Raw genomic sequence first — 17,807 nt, 5'->3', positions numbered from 1 at the left:
TCTTATTCTCCTTCAATATGCCTTAAGCTCCTTAGCTCTACATTTTTCATCTTCCTTTCACATTTTTAAGTACTAAATATATCTCTTCTTTCTAAAGATCTCACTATCTCTGCAGCCTGTTATCTTTCATCATGACACTGCCTGTGTCCCTTCAAAAATATGTTTTTGTAACCCTAAGGAAATGACCTATAGCTACACCTTTTTTTTTCTTCTCAGTGAAACCAAATTTGCTTCTTTGACATATTGACATAATCTCTATTCTACATTTTTCACCTACCTGCCACTATATCCTACTTCCTTCATGGCTGGAGAATTACTTGAGCATTTTCTGTATGTATGTAAAATGTCACATATACAATATTACTATTAACTTTTATGCAATTACAAATCTGTACTTTTTTCTAAGGTATAAAACCTAGAAACACAATAACATTTTACAGAGTAAATCTCAAATAGTCTAATTAAAGCTCTGATATGAATGGTAAAATTGATAACCAACCTGTGCTTTCCTCATATAGGCTAAAGGTTCTTTAATATGTTCAGGTGGTGCTGCAGGATGACAGGGTGAAGGAAACCTTAAGAAGAAAATATGGTAAACTTTAAATATCCTGATGTTTTATTCTGCTTAATTAATCCCATATTTGTAAACCTAAATATAACTTCTTTCATGAGAGCACTAGGAAAAACACAAGTGCATGTTGATTAAAACTGAGTATTATTTTTAGAAGTATTTTTTCCTCATCCATTCTATGGATACAAATATGATAACAATATGCAAGGATTAATAACATTTCAAGAAGAGTTTTTCTTATATTAAAAATAACACTCCCTTATAATTTCACATATTTATAAAATAAAATAAAACAATTACATTAACAAATCAGGTATTTTAAAAGTGCATTCTCTTCACATCATGTTATCTTTATGATTGCCCGGAACTTTCCCTCTCCAAGTCATCTTATTTTTTCAAGAGACAATATATTTTTTTTGAGGGTCTCCTTTTAAAAATCAGTAGTGAACATGTACATGTCCAAAGTAATTAGAATTTTGAGTGATGTGTTGACTTAAGCAAAGCTGAATATCCATTCATAAACTGCATTATGACAAAATATAAAAGCTGGAACAAAAATTAAAAATGAAACCAAAACACTAATTTATCTTTCAGTAGTGTAGATTATTTCCAGTGAGTATTTGCCAAACATTACATCCAGTTTAATTTTAAGTGTCTCAAACATCTTTCAGGAAACAAAATTTACCCACAGCTTCTCTAATAGTTAGCCAGAATTTTCATTTGTTTGAATGCATTCCATCAATTCCTATCATATGTTTTTGGGAAACCCTTCCCGAATTTCTTCCCATTTTTAAAAGATAATTATATCATTTAATGATATAAGAATATCATTCTTGTACTTGCTGCAAATTTGTTATGGACTATTCTGTTCCAATGTGTAAAATAGAATCAATATCAACAGATTTCAGAAATGCTGTTTTTTGGCTTTTCCACAATGCTCATGAAATCATGGTGTTCACAGTTAATTTCAATTTTCAAGGGCAAATTTTGTTATTTTGCTGCTTATTTCCGTGCATTAGCCCTAGAGACAGGTAAATATTTTTCCCTGGAAAGATACAATGAAGATGAATGCTTGCTAACAGAAAGAAGCACTTTGCAGAAGTAAGTCACTCAAACTACTAAATATACACTGTGCTAAACTGGTAACTCTAACAAGCTTATTTACATTAGCACAAATAGATTTGCACACACATTTCTTATTTTATAGTTGCATTCATGGCTATATCTGTTATGAAATTCACCTTTCCACAGTGCCAGAATGTAAAGAAAAATTATGCTCCCCAGAAGTCTAATCCAAAGTTTGCTGAACAATAATAAAAAGGAAACTTGGCAGATTTGACTGCGTTTATAACCATATCCCAAGCATGATGAGCACTGACCTGAGAAACCTAGAGATCCAGTATCTTGAAGTTTTATAAAAATAACTAATACAAAAAATACATGCAATGTTGTGACTAATACTTCAGTTAAAACTCATTTGCAGCAACTACCTCATTTACATAATTATATTATGACCCTTGGTACCTTTGGAAATAAAGCCAAAAGGAAAATACTAAAGTAACTACAAAATGTGGTGATATTTGTTTCATTTATTCTTTAAAATGCACTTGAGCTCAGTATTTTCACTAGGATGAAAAAGAAATAATGGCACTTTAAAAACAGAAGCTAAGCAGGTACCCTTGCTATGACAGATGTTGCAGATTACAGTAACACACCATACACCTCTATAAACAAATGGAACAAAAGTAAATCATGTGAGTAGAACTCATTAAGTGAAAATACTAAATAAACTCACACACTGAGTTCACTATAAACAGCATTCTGAAGCTTCTTTTCCCAACCTGTTAAAATAAAAAAAAAAAACAACCAGAAGACAAAATTAGGAATTAATACTAATAGAACATCAATCAGAGGTTGCTTTGCAGACACTGGAATTTTATGTCTGGTCTCAGTTCATGCCTACCTACCAGAGAGACAAGAAGAGACAAAGAAACCTTAATCTAATTAAGACAGGAAAACTGCCAGTTGAAACCTTTATAGAGACCAAATATCCTTTATTTCCATTTGCTGTTCAAATAATTACAATATAGTTTTGGCTAAAAAATTTACATTCTATTTCTTGAAGTCTTCATTTTATTAAACCAACAATTAATATTAACAGAGACAGTGTTCCTGATGATTATGAATCTAAGATCATTTATCATAAAATCCTCACATTATAGTAGCATAGCCTACAACTTTCAATGCAAATTGGAAATTTAACTAAAGGTAAAATTTTCAAGAGTGTCTCCATGGAAGTTAATTTCCATTTTCAGAAGTGACTAAACTCTCATTTCCCTCAGAACTTTCAAAAAAATCACCAGTATCTTATAAAATTATAAAATCACTTTGCATAGTATGTTTTTCAAAATGCTGATGGAATCCAACAACACTTTCCCTTTTAAATTTTCTTTATCTGACTTAATCTGGAATCACTGAATGTCTGCTTCTGGCTACTGTCAGTGACAAGACACCAAGCTCCACAAACTACTGTTCTCATCACTTATATCACATATGTTCCTACATACATCTACCTTATTCACAAATATATCAATGAAGTATTACAAACCTGATGTCTTCAGAAAATCCTTAATATCCTCTTTTAGAGATTCCAGCTTAATTTCTGGTTTGTGTAGGCTTACCTAATATGAAAATAAATAAATAAGCATCAAGAACTAAAGAGAAATTACATTATTCAAGTTATGAAGTAAGTAATGAACATGCTTAAGGTTACACCCAAAACAAACTCCTTCCTTGAGCAACAGCAGTCAAAAATATCAGTTAACTTTTTTCTCATTCAAATGCCTTCATCTTTTTCATCAATACTAAAAGGTGTATGTGGAGAAGAAGAGAAAAAAAGGAGTAAAATACACAATGAATGCATATAAACATGCATGTTTAATAATCTGAGTAAATACCCCACATACTTAGCCCAAATGCTAGACAATACACAGGAATTGGTCATAAGGTACACATGGAAAAAACTAGAAGCTAACCCCTGTATTTCACCTGAAGGAATTAAAACTGAAAATATTCCACAGTTTTTCACTTAACCTCCCACAGTTCACCTCTTCTAGGTAAGAAATGCCATTTTCAAACAAAAAAAAAAAAAAGACTGTGCACCAAACATTCCCCACTTCAGTTGCGACTACTCGGTATATATGACTGTAGAAATTTTAAATAAAGTAACACACATCAAGCAGGGCAGATTTTGCCATACTGTTCCTCAGAAGTTTTTGTGCACCCTTTTGTAAATGTTCAGCTTTGTCTTTGAGTTAAATATGGCTAATGCTAATCGCAAGGTCCATGGGGTGTTTACCTGTCAGGTCTGGTACACTTTTTAGATATGCAAACAAATCCCCTCACAAACACAATTCATTGACAGATGATGAATCACACAAAGAAAAGAAAGCTACTGTACAATCTGCTATAAAATGGGTTAATTACCTTGATACTGGAAACAGTACAAGAAATTATCTAAGTGCAATCAGAACAGTGTTTTAATTCTCTGGTGTTCACACACCTGTGAGCTCTTGGCTTATTAAGGAGTATCTGACACTCCTATTGACAACAACAGGGTTTTTTTTAGAGATTCCTGGAAATTTTGGAAATTGATAGAGTATATCACATTAAAAGGCATTAAGGAGTTCAATCCACAGACTACTTCCCAATTTCCCTGTCAGGCCAAAAGAACAACAGAGGTCTTTCTTGTAAACTGCTGTTCCAAACAGAGCCTGTTCCCCAGCTGCAGAACATAAAACCCAGTAACTCTCCTGTATGTAGCAGAAAGGCAGTCAAAAATGAAATAGGACAGCACGTTGGGGAAAATTCTCCCCAAGGATTACATCAGTGCATCAACCTGCACTGGCTACCTTCACCTCTTCATGCCCATGTATTCAGTCAGACATTTCATTATTCCTCGGCCTGATGCAGCCAATATTCTTAGGCTAATCTTTAACTTTTCAAAACATCTATCTTTAGCACCTTTCCTGTGTCCTTTTTCTTCTCTTCACTGAAAAAAGCTCTACTGAGACAAATTTTCACATAAGAAATGTGAAAATTCCCCCCCCCACCCAAATGATGGGGGCACTTTTGTCTCCACTTTTATCAATTCAGAGATCATTTGCAAAAGCCTCCTCCCATTTACACTCTTCGTTTTGTTAACTCGTGTACTACAATCAACACATTCCTAAGTGCTAAGCAGAACAAGAGAGCCACAGCAACTGTTAGGGACTCATTGCCCACTGGATTGCTGATCAGTTTTCAAATCAGAAATTAGATACTTGAGAATGTGGCAAACAGTTCAGCTGGCAGCTGCAGCCAGCTCTAAACCAGACCATATTCCAGCTCTGTATAACACAACAAGGGAAAATACTCATTTTGTAAGTGAAAGGAACTCTCTTCAGAACTGTTTTGCTGTAACTTAACAGTATGGTACCTCTTTAAAATTCATATGGGTGTTTATGGGAACTAAACTGAGGAATCAAGGGGACTTAGCAGAGCTGATGTTCCAAGATTACTAGTCCAGGTCTCCCACATAATCTCATTATTCCTTTGGATTAACTGATCTAATTTATTTCTGTGTTGTACCATGTTGGAAAACACATTTAGGTATTTATATTTTAGGCAGGGTTGGTTTGTTTTAAACTGTTTGGTACCACATACTGACTAAGTCTCATTTGCATTTTTTTTCCCTGTGATTTTTTGGTAGAATAAAAAAATATGTTGACAAAATTTTATTTATATAAAAATGCATTACTACACCTTTACATAGATAAAAATGCCTGCCTAAAATTTATTGAGAGAAAACCCCACATGAGATTTGTACTCATGAACTGAATCAATTCCCTGCATTATCAAAAACCAGCAAACACCCAGGTAGAACTATCAATTTCAACACACATTTTGATGAAAGAGTATCTCACTTCTATCAGAAAAATACTATCTGTTACTATAAGGAGACTATAGTAGGCAGGGTAATAGAGAGTGAGCAATATAGGGGAACAATCCCTGAAAGCAAAGGATGACAGCTAGAACAGGGAAAAAGTAAAATATTCAGAGGCTGAGTCAGGGCAATATAGAGCCCTGAAAGGAAATAGGGATGAAAGTCAAACATTTCAGCAAGAAATAATGAATTATTTTTAATAAATGTTATTGACTAACAGCTTTTCCCTGTAAAACTAGCATTGTGCATAATCTTATGGATAGGGCACCAAGGTCCAGGTGTGGGGTGTCTATGTTCCCCTACAGTCTTGGTCAGCCTCCTGTGAATCAAGACACATCTGTCCTTTCCACATTCCTTCATAAAACAAGCTATCATAAAGCTTCATAAAACAGCATTTCTTAGCAACCCTCATTCTTCAGCTGTACAGAACAGTAGGGTAGTTCAGGAACCTTTAAAATTTTGCCAAATTTGCCGGTGCCTAAGGTACCACTAACAATCTTGTGTGTATGTCTTTATTTTGGCAAGGTATCCTGCTGAGATCTGGCCAGTCACCATCAGAAGTGATACTTTAAACGTACTCCCCCTGTACCTGGATACCAAGATGGAAGAAAATCCAGACACTCAACACTGATGTGGCTGAAAGGAAGCAAAAGGATAACACAACAGTAAAATAATAAAATTGGTGGAAATAGGAAATTGATTCACAGAGGAACTGAACACAGAGCTCAACCTATTTGCAAATTAGCATCTAAATTTGAAAGTGGCGTTCAGTGATCATGACTGGGGCAGCACTGATCATGCAAGAGATGATCCATCAATCACAGCACTCAAAGAAGTATAGGAAAATAACTAAAGGACCAGCAACATACTACTAAGAGGAGGCTTGACAGAACAAAGTGTTCCAGCATAACTCCTGTGTTAAACTATTTCTTTTTTCAACAAGAATAAATACTGCAGAGAAGTGATCCAACTATAGCGAAATGTGGAATTGCATCAGGTGAACACATATTTTTATCCTGTTGCAAACAGTTCTGCAAATAACTTTACACAATCCTAATATTTTTACAGGCTATCAACCATAATTTCTCTTCAAAGCCTTTTTTGTTTAGATAAACATGTACCCTCTCAAAGCATTTATTACTGTTCCGGATGTTTTTGCACAAGTGCACAATGTTTTTCAGTTTTATTGCTATTATTTCCCAAATTACAATAAAACAGAATCCCCAAATATAACCCATCTTTAGAAGAAGTAAATTAAATGAAAGTTAATAAATATTCAGCTTTCTTTATGTACTTCACTCTGTCATAACTGGACTTTATCAGGACCAAGCTGACTTGGTAAAAACCACTTCAAGCACAACCACAACAATTTCAACATAAACACTCATTAAAAACTTAAACCCCTGCAACTTCAAGGGAAAGATTTTAGTTTGGGTTGTAAATTTCTGTAACAGAAAGAAGAATCATTCTGAGCCTAAGTAAACACATTTCAGTAAATGTGAAACCCTGATTACAATGACAATTTTCCAAGCCTTCCACATTTCTACATGAACTACAATAAGGGAAAAAGTATTGTGAACTTTCTTATACAAGTAAAAATAACCTAGCAGATACAAACAGCTTCAATCAGCCTCATATAGAAGTAAAGAGCTTCAAATGTTATGCTGTGGTACAAGATATAAGGTTATATGTTAATGACATAATTTTAATGTTTAATAAATTTTCTAGGTTTTGAATACAAAATTAGTGCTGATAATAAAATACATGCACAAGCTATAAACCAGAATCCACATTACTAAAAAAGTACTACTCTGCCAATCAAGCTTGCATTGCTTCTGAACTCCATCATCTGATCAACACTGCATTCAATTTAAAATTCACTATAATGCAAATATTACTGCTCAGCCACTTAAAACAAAGGCACAAGCTCTATCAGCAGGCATAGTAAATCTTTTGCCAAATACAATGCATGAAAATGAACCATTAATTATCCATGATGACTCATGGGCCTATATTTGTTTGCTAATTTTTATTAAATAAATGCTACATTGCACAGAAACATTCTCCTTCTTAATTTGATCTTTTGTATACATTAAGATTGGTATCAATTTCTTTTTTTTTTTTTTAACTGGCAAAAAATATCACGAAAACAATATGCTGAGACATCTTGCAAACCATCCACTCCACATAAATTATTCTAAGCTTATTTACCTCCCCTTTCTTTAGAAGCACAGTCAGGCACTACTCCAGCTCCAATGTTCCTAGCGTTCCCAAAGTCCAATCCTCCTTTGCTCCATCTGAAGTCTTGTAAAGACCCTGACCTCTTCCTCTGATCAATACTGTCTTTAAAGCCTTCCGGTTCCACCACAAGTCTGCTCAAAGAATGGTGGCAGACTCCCATCCCCTGGACAGTGTTTCTGACCATGACACCTCCTCTCCACCCTTCTTCGTACCTTCAGGTACCTCCACCAATGTATCCTCACTCCCAAACTTAATTGCTACAGTGGGGTGGGATGGGGTATCAGGCCTGATTTTTACACTTACATTACCCCTTTTAGCCTACTCTAACAGCCCTTATTATGCTTTGTTATAAGTTCCCCTCAGGTTGTCCTATTCCAGTCATACCTATAAGAAACATCTTGCACTGTGAGTCTTTCTTGTTCCATTTAAAACATAATTTAGAACCTTTATCTTCAATGTAGAACTTTTCATTTTATTGTCACCTCCTGTTTTAGAAAAGTTCTTTAGGAATAAACTACTGAAGCTTTTGTTTTTTCATTGGTTTTGTTGGGTATTTTTAAAACTTTGTCATTTGTCCCTGGTGACTAGAGGTTCTGGGCAACTCTGAGTTAGACTGATTTCTATTAGAGGTTTGCATGGGACAAAAATTAAGATTGATTAATCTCAACTGATTAATAAAGCCCAACTCAAAGATTTTCAAAGATCATGAAAAATGCAGTTTCTGCATTGGCTCAAAGTGAAAATGTGTTAAAAATTTAGCACATTTTCATGTCTCTCAACAGTTTCATTTTTATTGTCTGTTCACTGACATAGATTTTCCCTAGAGCAGAATTTTAGCAAGATTTCACAAAATAATTTGTTTTAAAACTGCATTTTGTCCTTGAGATGTGATGTTTTAGTTTTTCTAAACACCTCTAATCTCTATCTTAAAAACATTTACAATTCAAAAGGGGAAAAGTTAAGACAAAACCAAGCAAATTTGATTACAAACTTGCACAGTCAAGTTGTGCCCAGAAAATTAAGTCTCTCCTCTGCTACCCCACTAACGCCAGCAGCAATTCTACCTGTTGAAAAGTTACTACCTAATATTTTGGCTCTTGTCACTGTTACTCTTTCCTTTCAAAAAAAAACACTACAAAGTAAGCTCAGAAGAAATTCCAAAGTGACAGGCACATTAGCCCTCTTACCCACATGAATCTCTCCTATTAACTGCAGTAATATATAAATATATCAAAACTCAACCTACAAAAATCAACCTAACATTTATTTATTTATTCATTCATCACTTACATGACACTACCTCTACTTCAATCCTTGGGATAAAAATGTCATTATCTTGGTATCCCCAGAGGTCAAGCTCTGACAGCAAATCATTTGATGCCCACGCCAAAGTTATTTCAAAGAGATTGTGTATCACAGCCCTTGACACTAGCTCAGGCTCCCAGTGACAGCCAAGCAAAGCACTGCTTTGATCAGTTTATAACCACAGGGCTACTCTATCACCGCTCACAAATAATGTCAGGACATTGTGTTTTCCCCAAAATTCTATTAACTCATCAATGAAACCGTTCATTCTGAGTTCTCCTTCCTAGAAAATAAAAGAAGAGACAAATTTACAAAACATAGTTTTTCTAATAGCTAAATACTGTTTGTGAGACTGTATGTTCTCTCAAAATTTCAAGCAATATCATAATGGACCTTAGGATCCATTTTGACTGTAATGTTTTCAGAGACAGTAAATATTTTTGAGAAACAAATACCAACATACTTTTCTACACTAAGAGGTGAAGAATATTTGTGAAGTATAACTGCAGTACAAAGATCCAAAACAAAAGTCAGTTTCACTCTGATGCACTGATTCCAAAGATTTCTCAAAATACAGTGTGCATCTACCAAAATAGTTTAAAATCCCCTAAAAAAGGGTCCACCCTTCAAAATCACAACTTGTGCAGACCAAGCACTGTTAACAGCAGACAAAAAACTCCATCACACCCTACCAATAAACTGAAGTTCAGGAGCGATGCACAGCAACAGCAAAGATTTCCTATTTGACAGTGCAACTCCAGCAATACTGATGTAGTGGGAGGAATATCAAGCATTAGCTTAATACAGAGTGAAGCAAAACTCAGAAACTTTCAGAATTCTGTAGAGGTGCTCAGGGAGGGACAGGAGACCAGCCACTGCCTGAGGGGCCCTTGCAACTGCACAGTACAGCTCTAACATGACTGTCCAAGCTTTATAAACAAAGCAAGTCTTCTGTACCTGAAGGAACACAAATGCGTGCAAGGTCAACAAAAAAGCCTCCTCTATCAGGAACACACAGATTCCTGGCAAACACAGTGTACATTTGGCCCTACTAATTTAAACTACAGTCTCCAAGAGATAATTTATTCGATTGAGAAATCCCATTGCTGATGTATCTATAAACTTTCAGATCACTACACTAAACTACAGCTCTGATTTAACCTGCTATTATAAACCCTTCAAACACAACTCTAAGAATCAGCTTGAATATTTGTTGCTGTCTTTCTTTTCTTTCCCCTTAGCATTTCATATGACTAGAATGATCATGACCTATACAAACACCTTTTCTTTCTTCTTCAAGAAATCTGTAAAACAGTACCCTGCAAAGCCATCATAGGAGATACATTCTCATATCCAGCAGGAATTTGGGCACCTCACTGCCCTTTCAGACTCCAAACACCACCTTGGGAGGACACCGCTCACGTTCTCAGTGCCCACCTGCACAAAATGCCTCCACCAAACCAAAGCCACCCACCCAGTTTAGCACCTTCTAAACACCCAGCCAAGTCCTGAGGACACCAAGCTTCCTCCTGTCCCAAAAAAACCATGCAAAGAATGAAACTACTGAAATCAGGCCCTGTCAGAGACAGGGATAAAAGAATCCCGTGGAAGGGAGTGCATTCAGGTTTGTTAGAAACAGGAACAGAGCCCTGTTCACCACCCTTCCACCCTTTCTGAGGACAAGGTCTGACTCTCCACTCTTCATGCCAGGCTTTTTTGGATACTCAATTTCCCAACATTTAGCAGAACCCAGCCTCTACACTCCTTCATAATTCCAGCCCCCTTCAAGTCATGTACATTGGCTTATGCAAATATTTAGAAAGCCCTGTCAACAGAAGCAAGGCAGACACACATTTATAAAAGCATTTAGAGACCAAATCAGTACATTTAAATACAAAACACAAAGAAACAGGCAGTGTGACAGTGATGTCACTTGTTATAGAAAGCTTCAGGGACATTCAAAGAGGAAAATCACGTTTCATTTAAAAATGCAACAAAACAAATGGACAAATAATGGACATGGCATCATAAAAAAAAAAACAACCAAAAACAAACAAACCAGAACAAACAAAGAAAAAAACCCAACCTGTATAATTTTAACCAGTATTTGAAAAAAAAAACCAAAAGCACAAGATTTTGCAGAACCCCATCCAAAATATTTCAGTAATGCACAATATTTGTTGCAGCACAATGACTAGGTTATTATGATCATGAAAATTGATGCAATTTTAATCTGAAACATCCTAAATTAAATTCAGCTAAAATATGAAAATCTGGCTCCAAGTGAAGATAAGTTATTAAATATATAATTTTTAAAAAGCAACTGTTATCCCAGCTACTAAAATTTACTTCCATGCGTATTTTTTAAATTTATTTTCACTTCCTTTCACCAAATCCTCATTTTCTCAGGGACACTAGGGGAGCGGAGGAGGGTGGGTGGAATTTAAAGCTCTCCAAATTAAAGATTAAAAAAGCAATTCGTTTCAGGACCTATATTTGAAGCACTCAGATTTCAGACGGATAGTCTTCATATTCACTACGAAATCCTTGGGTCCCAAGGGGAAACACAACAAACACGGCTCTAGAAAGCAAACACGCCGCTCTCCGGCCCCGCCGAGGACGGAGAGGAGCGGGACACGGAGGAAAAGAGGGAGGGGACGAGGGGCGCCGGGGGGCCCGGACCCCCCGCCCACGAGCAGGCCACCCGGGCCGGGGGCGACGGCCGGGAACAAAGCGCCGGGGAGGGGCAGCGCGGAAGGGAGGCGTGCGTGGGGGCACAGCGGCAGGTCAGGGCTCACCCGGGCCTGTCGCTCCAGCTGTGAGTGGAGGCTGGAGCCCTGCAGGCGCTGCACGACCCTGGCGATGGTGAGGGACAGCCCGCGGTCCGGCTCCAGCATCGCGGCCCCTGCGCGGCCGGGCCGCCTTCGCCGCCGCACCGCCGCGTTACCCGGCAACGGCGGCAGCGCGCCGGCCTGCGGCTGCGTCCGGGCGGGAAGCGGCGCCGCACGGAAAGGTTCCGCGGCCCCGCACGGAAAGGTTCCGCGGCGTCGCTGCCCTGCCCTGAAGGGGAAGGAGGCGCCCAGGGGCCCGAGGTGCTCCCGAGCGAAATGAGCGACGACAGTCAGAGGGTCCGCAAACAGTCAGAAAGCGTTATGAGAAAATTATTGGAAATTTTATTGCCCTGACCTCCTATATAAGCACAGAAAGAAAGGAAGGAAAGAAGGGAAAGAGATGACGGGTGCTGGTCCCAGCGCAGCGATTCAGCTGCTGGGGTGCCCGGGCCCTGGGCTGACTCCTCCTTATGGACCGGTTTGTCCAGCCCCAAGACACGTTTTTGTTGCTTCTCGAGGGATACAAGTCGGCCCTTATTGATGGGAAGTTTTCTAGCATTTTTGGATATTTTTCCTCGTCTGCTCGGCGTGGTGAGGCGTTCGTCGAGGCCCGGTGCCGGAGCCGGCACAGTGCTTGGAGCCGAGCGGGCGTGTGCGCTGTGCGCAGCCCGGCGTGAGGGACCTGCCCGCAGCTCGCCTCTCTTTAGCCTCTCTGGGAAAATCTACTCCTACGTGCATCAGCAACAGAACCATGCCATCAAATTTTCACTTAATAAACTTATTTACTATGTCAAAATACCCATTTTTAAAGTCCCAGAAGGATTAAGGAATAAGCTAAGAGAGGAGGTAACATGGAAAAGCTGATCGTTGACCTCTAAAGCATTAGGACCTGTTTTCAGCTCTGAGGATGACCTCTGTAAAACAAAGAATGTTTCAAGATTTTGAAACCTCAGGAGTAATTTTTCACTGTTGGGAGTGAGAGATATGAGGAAATGATAGATGTCATCAGTTTCATCAAAAGAAAAAACAACTGCCTATAATAGGTATAAAAAATGCACCTGAACTCATTTGTCTGAAGCCAGTTTTGACTTAGCTGTGATCATTTCTGGATAAGTTGAAGTTTAAAAAATAATAGTAATAGAAGGTCAGAGAGATGAAGTTCTTTAATGAACTGTAGAGAAACCTGAAAAAGTCACTTATGCTAATCAAAATACTGAGGAGAGGTTTCTTCTTAGTATGTCATGGGGAGAGCATGGGGAAATGAAGCACCCAGTTGCCTACCAGTGCCTTGAATATCTATTCTGATTTACATCAGGTTTTCTGTCACTTCTTTTCTTACATGCATGTATGATGTTAAGGGCAACGGTGAACACTTTTTTCTTTTCCTGTGTATTGAGAGAGTTAATGATATTTTTGTCTACATTCCCAACTGAACAAGCATACAAAGTGTAATAACTTTCTATGCTAGTTCATAAAAAAAGTCTGCAAAATGTTCCATACAGAGAGTACCTCACCTCATTTAGGTTTGTTTGTTGTTTTGTTTGTTTGTGGGTTTGTTTTTTGGTGGTTTTTTTTTTTTGTTTGGTTTTTTTTTTTTTCTATGAGGATCATTTGTTTGTGTGGGAACTTCACTTGCTAAGGAAAGCACGTGCAGAAAACTGGAGCGTGGCCATGAGCTCTGCAGGGCAATAGCTGAAATGCAGAGTTTCACATTTCAGCTGCAAGTGGGAGAGAAAGCCCTCCCTCCTTGCCTGGCACAGTCCTCAGCAGCGTTTTCCTTTCCAGTTTGTGAGCAAACCTGTGGAGTGCCACAGGGATGGGAGGCATATGTTGTGTTTGGTGAGCGTATTATTTGTCAGGGCAGCTTTATATGTGAGGACTCAGGGGCTGGGTGCATTCCTGCTGGTAGCACAACAGGGTCTCTGGCTGCTTTCCATGGGATCTGCAGGCACCACATTTGGCCACAGGGCAGGTCATGGAGTGAGACAGAAGCCACAACACCTTGCTGGTTAGAAGTGTGTGTTCCCCTGCCACTGGGGAGTATGGGGATACCATGCATCAGGTGAGTTTCTTGTGCAATGCACAAGACTTTGCGGGTCTGCAAAAGCCATCCTGATCACTATAGGTCAAGAAAACAGGACAAAAAATTAATGTCAGCTGCAGATGAATAATTTCCTGCATTTCCAAAATAATATCTCTGCTCCGAGGTTGCCTTTATAACCCTCTGCCTATGCACATCTGTCAGTCTTCATTCCCTGGTTTTTTAGGCTGTTTCCAGCCTGGTTTCCTTCCACTGCATTTCCCTTTGGTCAGTTACATCTGCAGTATGTGTAGAAAAACTTACTTCTTGTAAATGCCAGTCCAAGCTTAAAAGTAGGGCAATATAAAGAGATAATCTACAGAATCTTACCAAGGGCTGTTAACAGCTTCTTGTGTATCCCTACCATATCTAGTTAAGAAATCTCATGCTTAAGTGTGTGCTTCTTTTCTGTTTCCTTACAAGGAGTGTACTGCATAGCAGCTTGAGAAATACGTGGTCTTTATTAGAAAGTATCACTTAAATAACAGGCATTGGCAGAAGTCCCAACTAATGCTTTAGCCTATCCCCTTGCTATCACACAACTAGTTTAACTTGGTTCCTGTGATAAGTTTTTGACAATTACAACTTTTTCATCATGATTTACTTTTAAACTGCAAGTAAGCAACTGCAGTACAGTCAGCATAGAGTGGTTTTATGATGTCCAGTACCACATACCAGAGGTAGCTTGTTGCTTTTATTAGGAGGTCTGGTGTAGATGTCACCATTTTTCTGTTATGGGTTGTTGGTCTTTCCTTCTCAGTGTCTCAGTCTTACAACCTTGAACATCAATTGTCTTCCCTTTGTATTCCTCCTCCATTCCACTGCAGTGCTTTACAGTGTTATACCTTAGTTTACTTGTGTTTTGTGTCAAGTTACTTAACTGCATTGATACTGGTATCCCAAGTGTCTTTTATTAATCTGCCACATCAGGTCTGGAAAGCACCGAAAATCCGGAAACAGAAAGTAAAAATTACAGTCAGTCAGCTTGGCTTTTTCCACGTAATGTGGTAGTTGACCTAATATCAAACTAGGCTGTCTGCAGGTATCACCAGGAAGCAGGGGTGTTCTGTGACAGATAGTGGGTGAGGGAAGACAACAAAATACCAGCAAGGTCAATAAAATCCCAACAGTCCCAGTCACAGAATCCCAGCAGTCAACAAAATCCCAGCACTTCCAGTCAGCTGCTCCCAAGACACTCCGCCTCAGCCATTCACAACACCCACGCTGCACTGATCCCACCTTCACCTTTCATTCTGTGGCTGTGGGAAATGCCAAATCATGAAGTCTCCTCTTAGGGCTGCTGTCTCTGCTGGGGGAGCAGGGATGCAGAGGGGCTGGAGTGGGAGCACTGCCCCCTTACCTGTGCTGAGGGTGGGTGCCTTCGTGCACTCAGTGCTGGCAGGAGAAGGGAGCAAGGTGTGGTGCAGACTAAGACTAAGCATGCAATCACTGGGACTGACTGCTGTGGGTGAGCTGCTTCCCTTTCCTTTGCACCCTGAGTGCCAAGGGGGTTAATGCTATCCAGGCAGAGCTACATAATGCATTCAGCCTGATAATGCATCATAAGTGCTGTGTAGCTCTCTAAGTTATTCCCTTTTTTCTTTGTGCTAGCAGGAGGATGACAGTGTGGGCAAACCCCAGTCGCAGTCTGGGTCAAGTGTCAGCCAAGTGCCACAGAAACCCAGGTTTAGGAAAAAAACCCAAAAAACCAAAACCAAAAAACAACAGCAACCCAACCCAACAACTTTCTATTTTCTACCAAAACAAAAGGATAAGACATTTGAGGAAAAAACCCTAACAGACTTAAACAAAAGCCACACACATTCTCCCTTACCCCCCAAACCTCCAAATCTACCTTTCTTCAGACAGGGTACTTTTATCCTCACTCAGATAAATTGGATTTTTTGTGTAGTTGGTTAGTAGTTTTTTTCATCTAAAGAGCTACTCCTGTACAAAATATAATTTCTTCTTTCTCCACTTAGAACCATTTTAATTCATGAGGGCTTGAAATCCATTACCCCAGTCCCCCGTTTCAAGCCATTATCAGAACTTCACCTGTGAACTAAAGTGTCAAGTTCCAATAGATTTCTCATCCAAGCAGATACTTTCAGAGAACATCATATTCAGTCTTTTATTCAGTGTGCTCACTCTTTATATTAGACAAATGTATATTAAACTTTAATCTCTATTATGGGCCAATCCTTCAAGCTACTCTTTATAATATCCACCGGTTTCCTTGTGCAGTCAGAATCATGATATATTGTTTGGAGCTGATAACAGATGTATGACAAAAGAAGAAAGGTCTGTCAGTGACTCACCCTTCTGACTTTCAAACTTTATTCAAATTACCAAAAAGTGACAGTGTGTATTTTGACAAGTTTCAATACTTTCTTCAAAATAATCAGTTCCTGTGGCGTAATGAGATTTTTTTTTTTGCCCCAATACCACTGATGCAATCTGAAGAATGTAGGAAGTTTAGATGGTGTATCTTCACTTATCAGAGCAGAAAACATCTCTTATTGCAGAATGTTGTCCATGAGAAGTAATATATTTTCTCTAATATGTGGCTGAACTTGAGAGCTGGACTTAGACTACCAGTCAAGGATTATCAGTCTAGTCTTAAGAGTTTCATGTTGCTCCAGTTCTTGATTTTCAGTAATTCCCTGCCAAACCTTGGTTTTAGGTAGTATAAGCCTCCCTAGAGAGGACCATGTATTTCAGGTCATAATATTTGTTAGTGGTACTTTTTTTGTAGCATTTCTGAGTCATAGCCGGAACTGTGAGTTATCGGATGTGTAACAAAACTAACATGCACACAGTCCCTAGTTTTTCTTGTGTTATTAGATTTAGTCAGTTTTTTATGTTCTATTATTAGTCAAGTGACATGGTTTTTAGCAGTAATATTCTGTATCTTCTGGCTGGTAAAATCCCTTGTGTGCACTTGCCATGCATGAAGATGTAATTACGACAATGTAGAATTTCATGGATGTAAGGCAGAAATGGAGTCCGTCTGGGTACACACTGAAGAGAAACACATGCTGAATCACAAATACAGTTGATACACTGAGTAGTTTATGCACTACACACATGGCATGTATATTTTGTTTCTTTAAATTGTATATTCACCTGAGAGCAAGTCTGTTGGAAAATTTATACAACTATTGTACTTAGCCAAACCTTTTAAAAGACATGATTCAGCATTCATGAACAAGCATTTTCTCAGGTCATACATAGCAGCTTACTTTAGCTATTTCTTTTAAGGTTTTTACAAAATTTAACCAATTGGTCTATAAGGGAGAAAAGCAGTAAAAAGAACTGTGTCAGTGGATTCTTAGTTAACATCTCCATGTCAGAGTTTGCTGGTGTGTGCGTGTGCTAGAGTGAGATTCTATGTTCTTTTCAAACCCATTGACTCCAGTGAGTTTATGTGATGTAAATACAAGCAGGACTTGGGTCCTGTCTGTCACAAGAAGTATGCTCTTTTTAAAAATAGAAACAATCTGATCTAGTGGGTGGCATCCCTGCCCTTGGAGGGGGAGGGATTGGAACTAGATAATCTTTAAGGTTCCTTCCAACCCAAACCTTTCCATGATGCTATGAAAATATCTAAAAACATATCCGTGGTGATGTTTTATTATCTACTTTTGAAAAATATCAAACCCTCTCATTCTCTATTTGTTACACAATATTGAGCACTACTCCACTGAAATATCTTCTTGATGCTATATCCTACTTATTGCAGTAGGGGACTTCTGTCTTCTGTGGAAAATGTAATAAATGTTTTAAGGTAGTCTG

The 17,807-nt window shown here is 38.4% G+C and overlaps 1 protein-coding gene across 1 annotated transcript in view; it reads right to left on the bottom strand.

The window, feature by feature from the left end:
- Positions 1–12,049, bottom strand: part of TBC1D19 (TBC1 domain family member 19) — a 48,881-nt gene extending 36,832 nt beyond the window's left edge. The window contains exons 1-4 of the mRNA XM_041478323.1: positions 11,900–12,049; positions 3,180–3,252; positions 2,367–2,412; positions 500–575 (exon numbers count right to left, since the gene is read on the bottom strand). Of these exons, the coding sequence (XP_041334257.1) occupies positions 500–575; positions 2,367–2,412; positions 3,180–3,252; positions 11,900–11,998 (294 nt within the window). The 5' untranslated portion in view covers positions 11,999–12,049. The remainder of the gene's footprint in view (positions 1–499; positions 576–2,366; positions 2,413–3,179; positions 3,253–11,899) is intronic.
- Positions 12,050–17,807: the final 5,758 nt, after the last annotated feature.

Source organism: Pyrgilauda ruficollis, unplaced genomic scaffold (assembly GCF_017590135.1).
Source record: "Pyrgilauda ruficollis isolate IOZ18807 unplaced genomic scaffold, ASM1759013v1 scaffold1, whole genome shotgun sequence".
NCBI lineage: Eukaryota > Metazoa > Chordata > Aves > Passeriformes > Passeridae > Pyrgilauda > Pyrgilauda ruficollis.
This window is presented reverse-complemented; position numbering and strand designations above follow the sequence as displayed.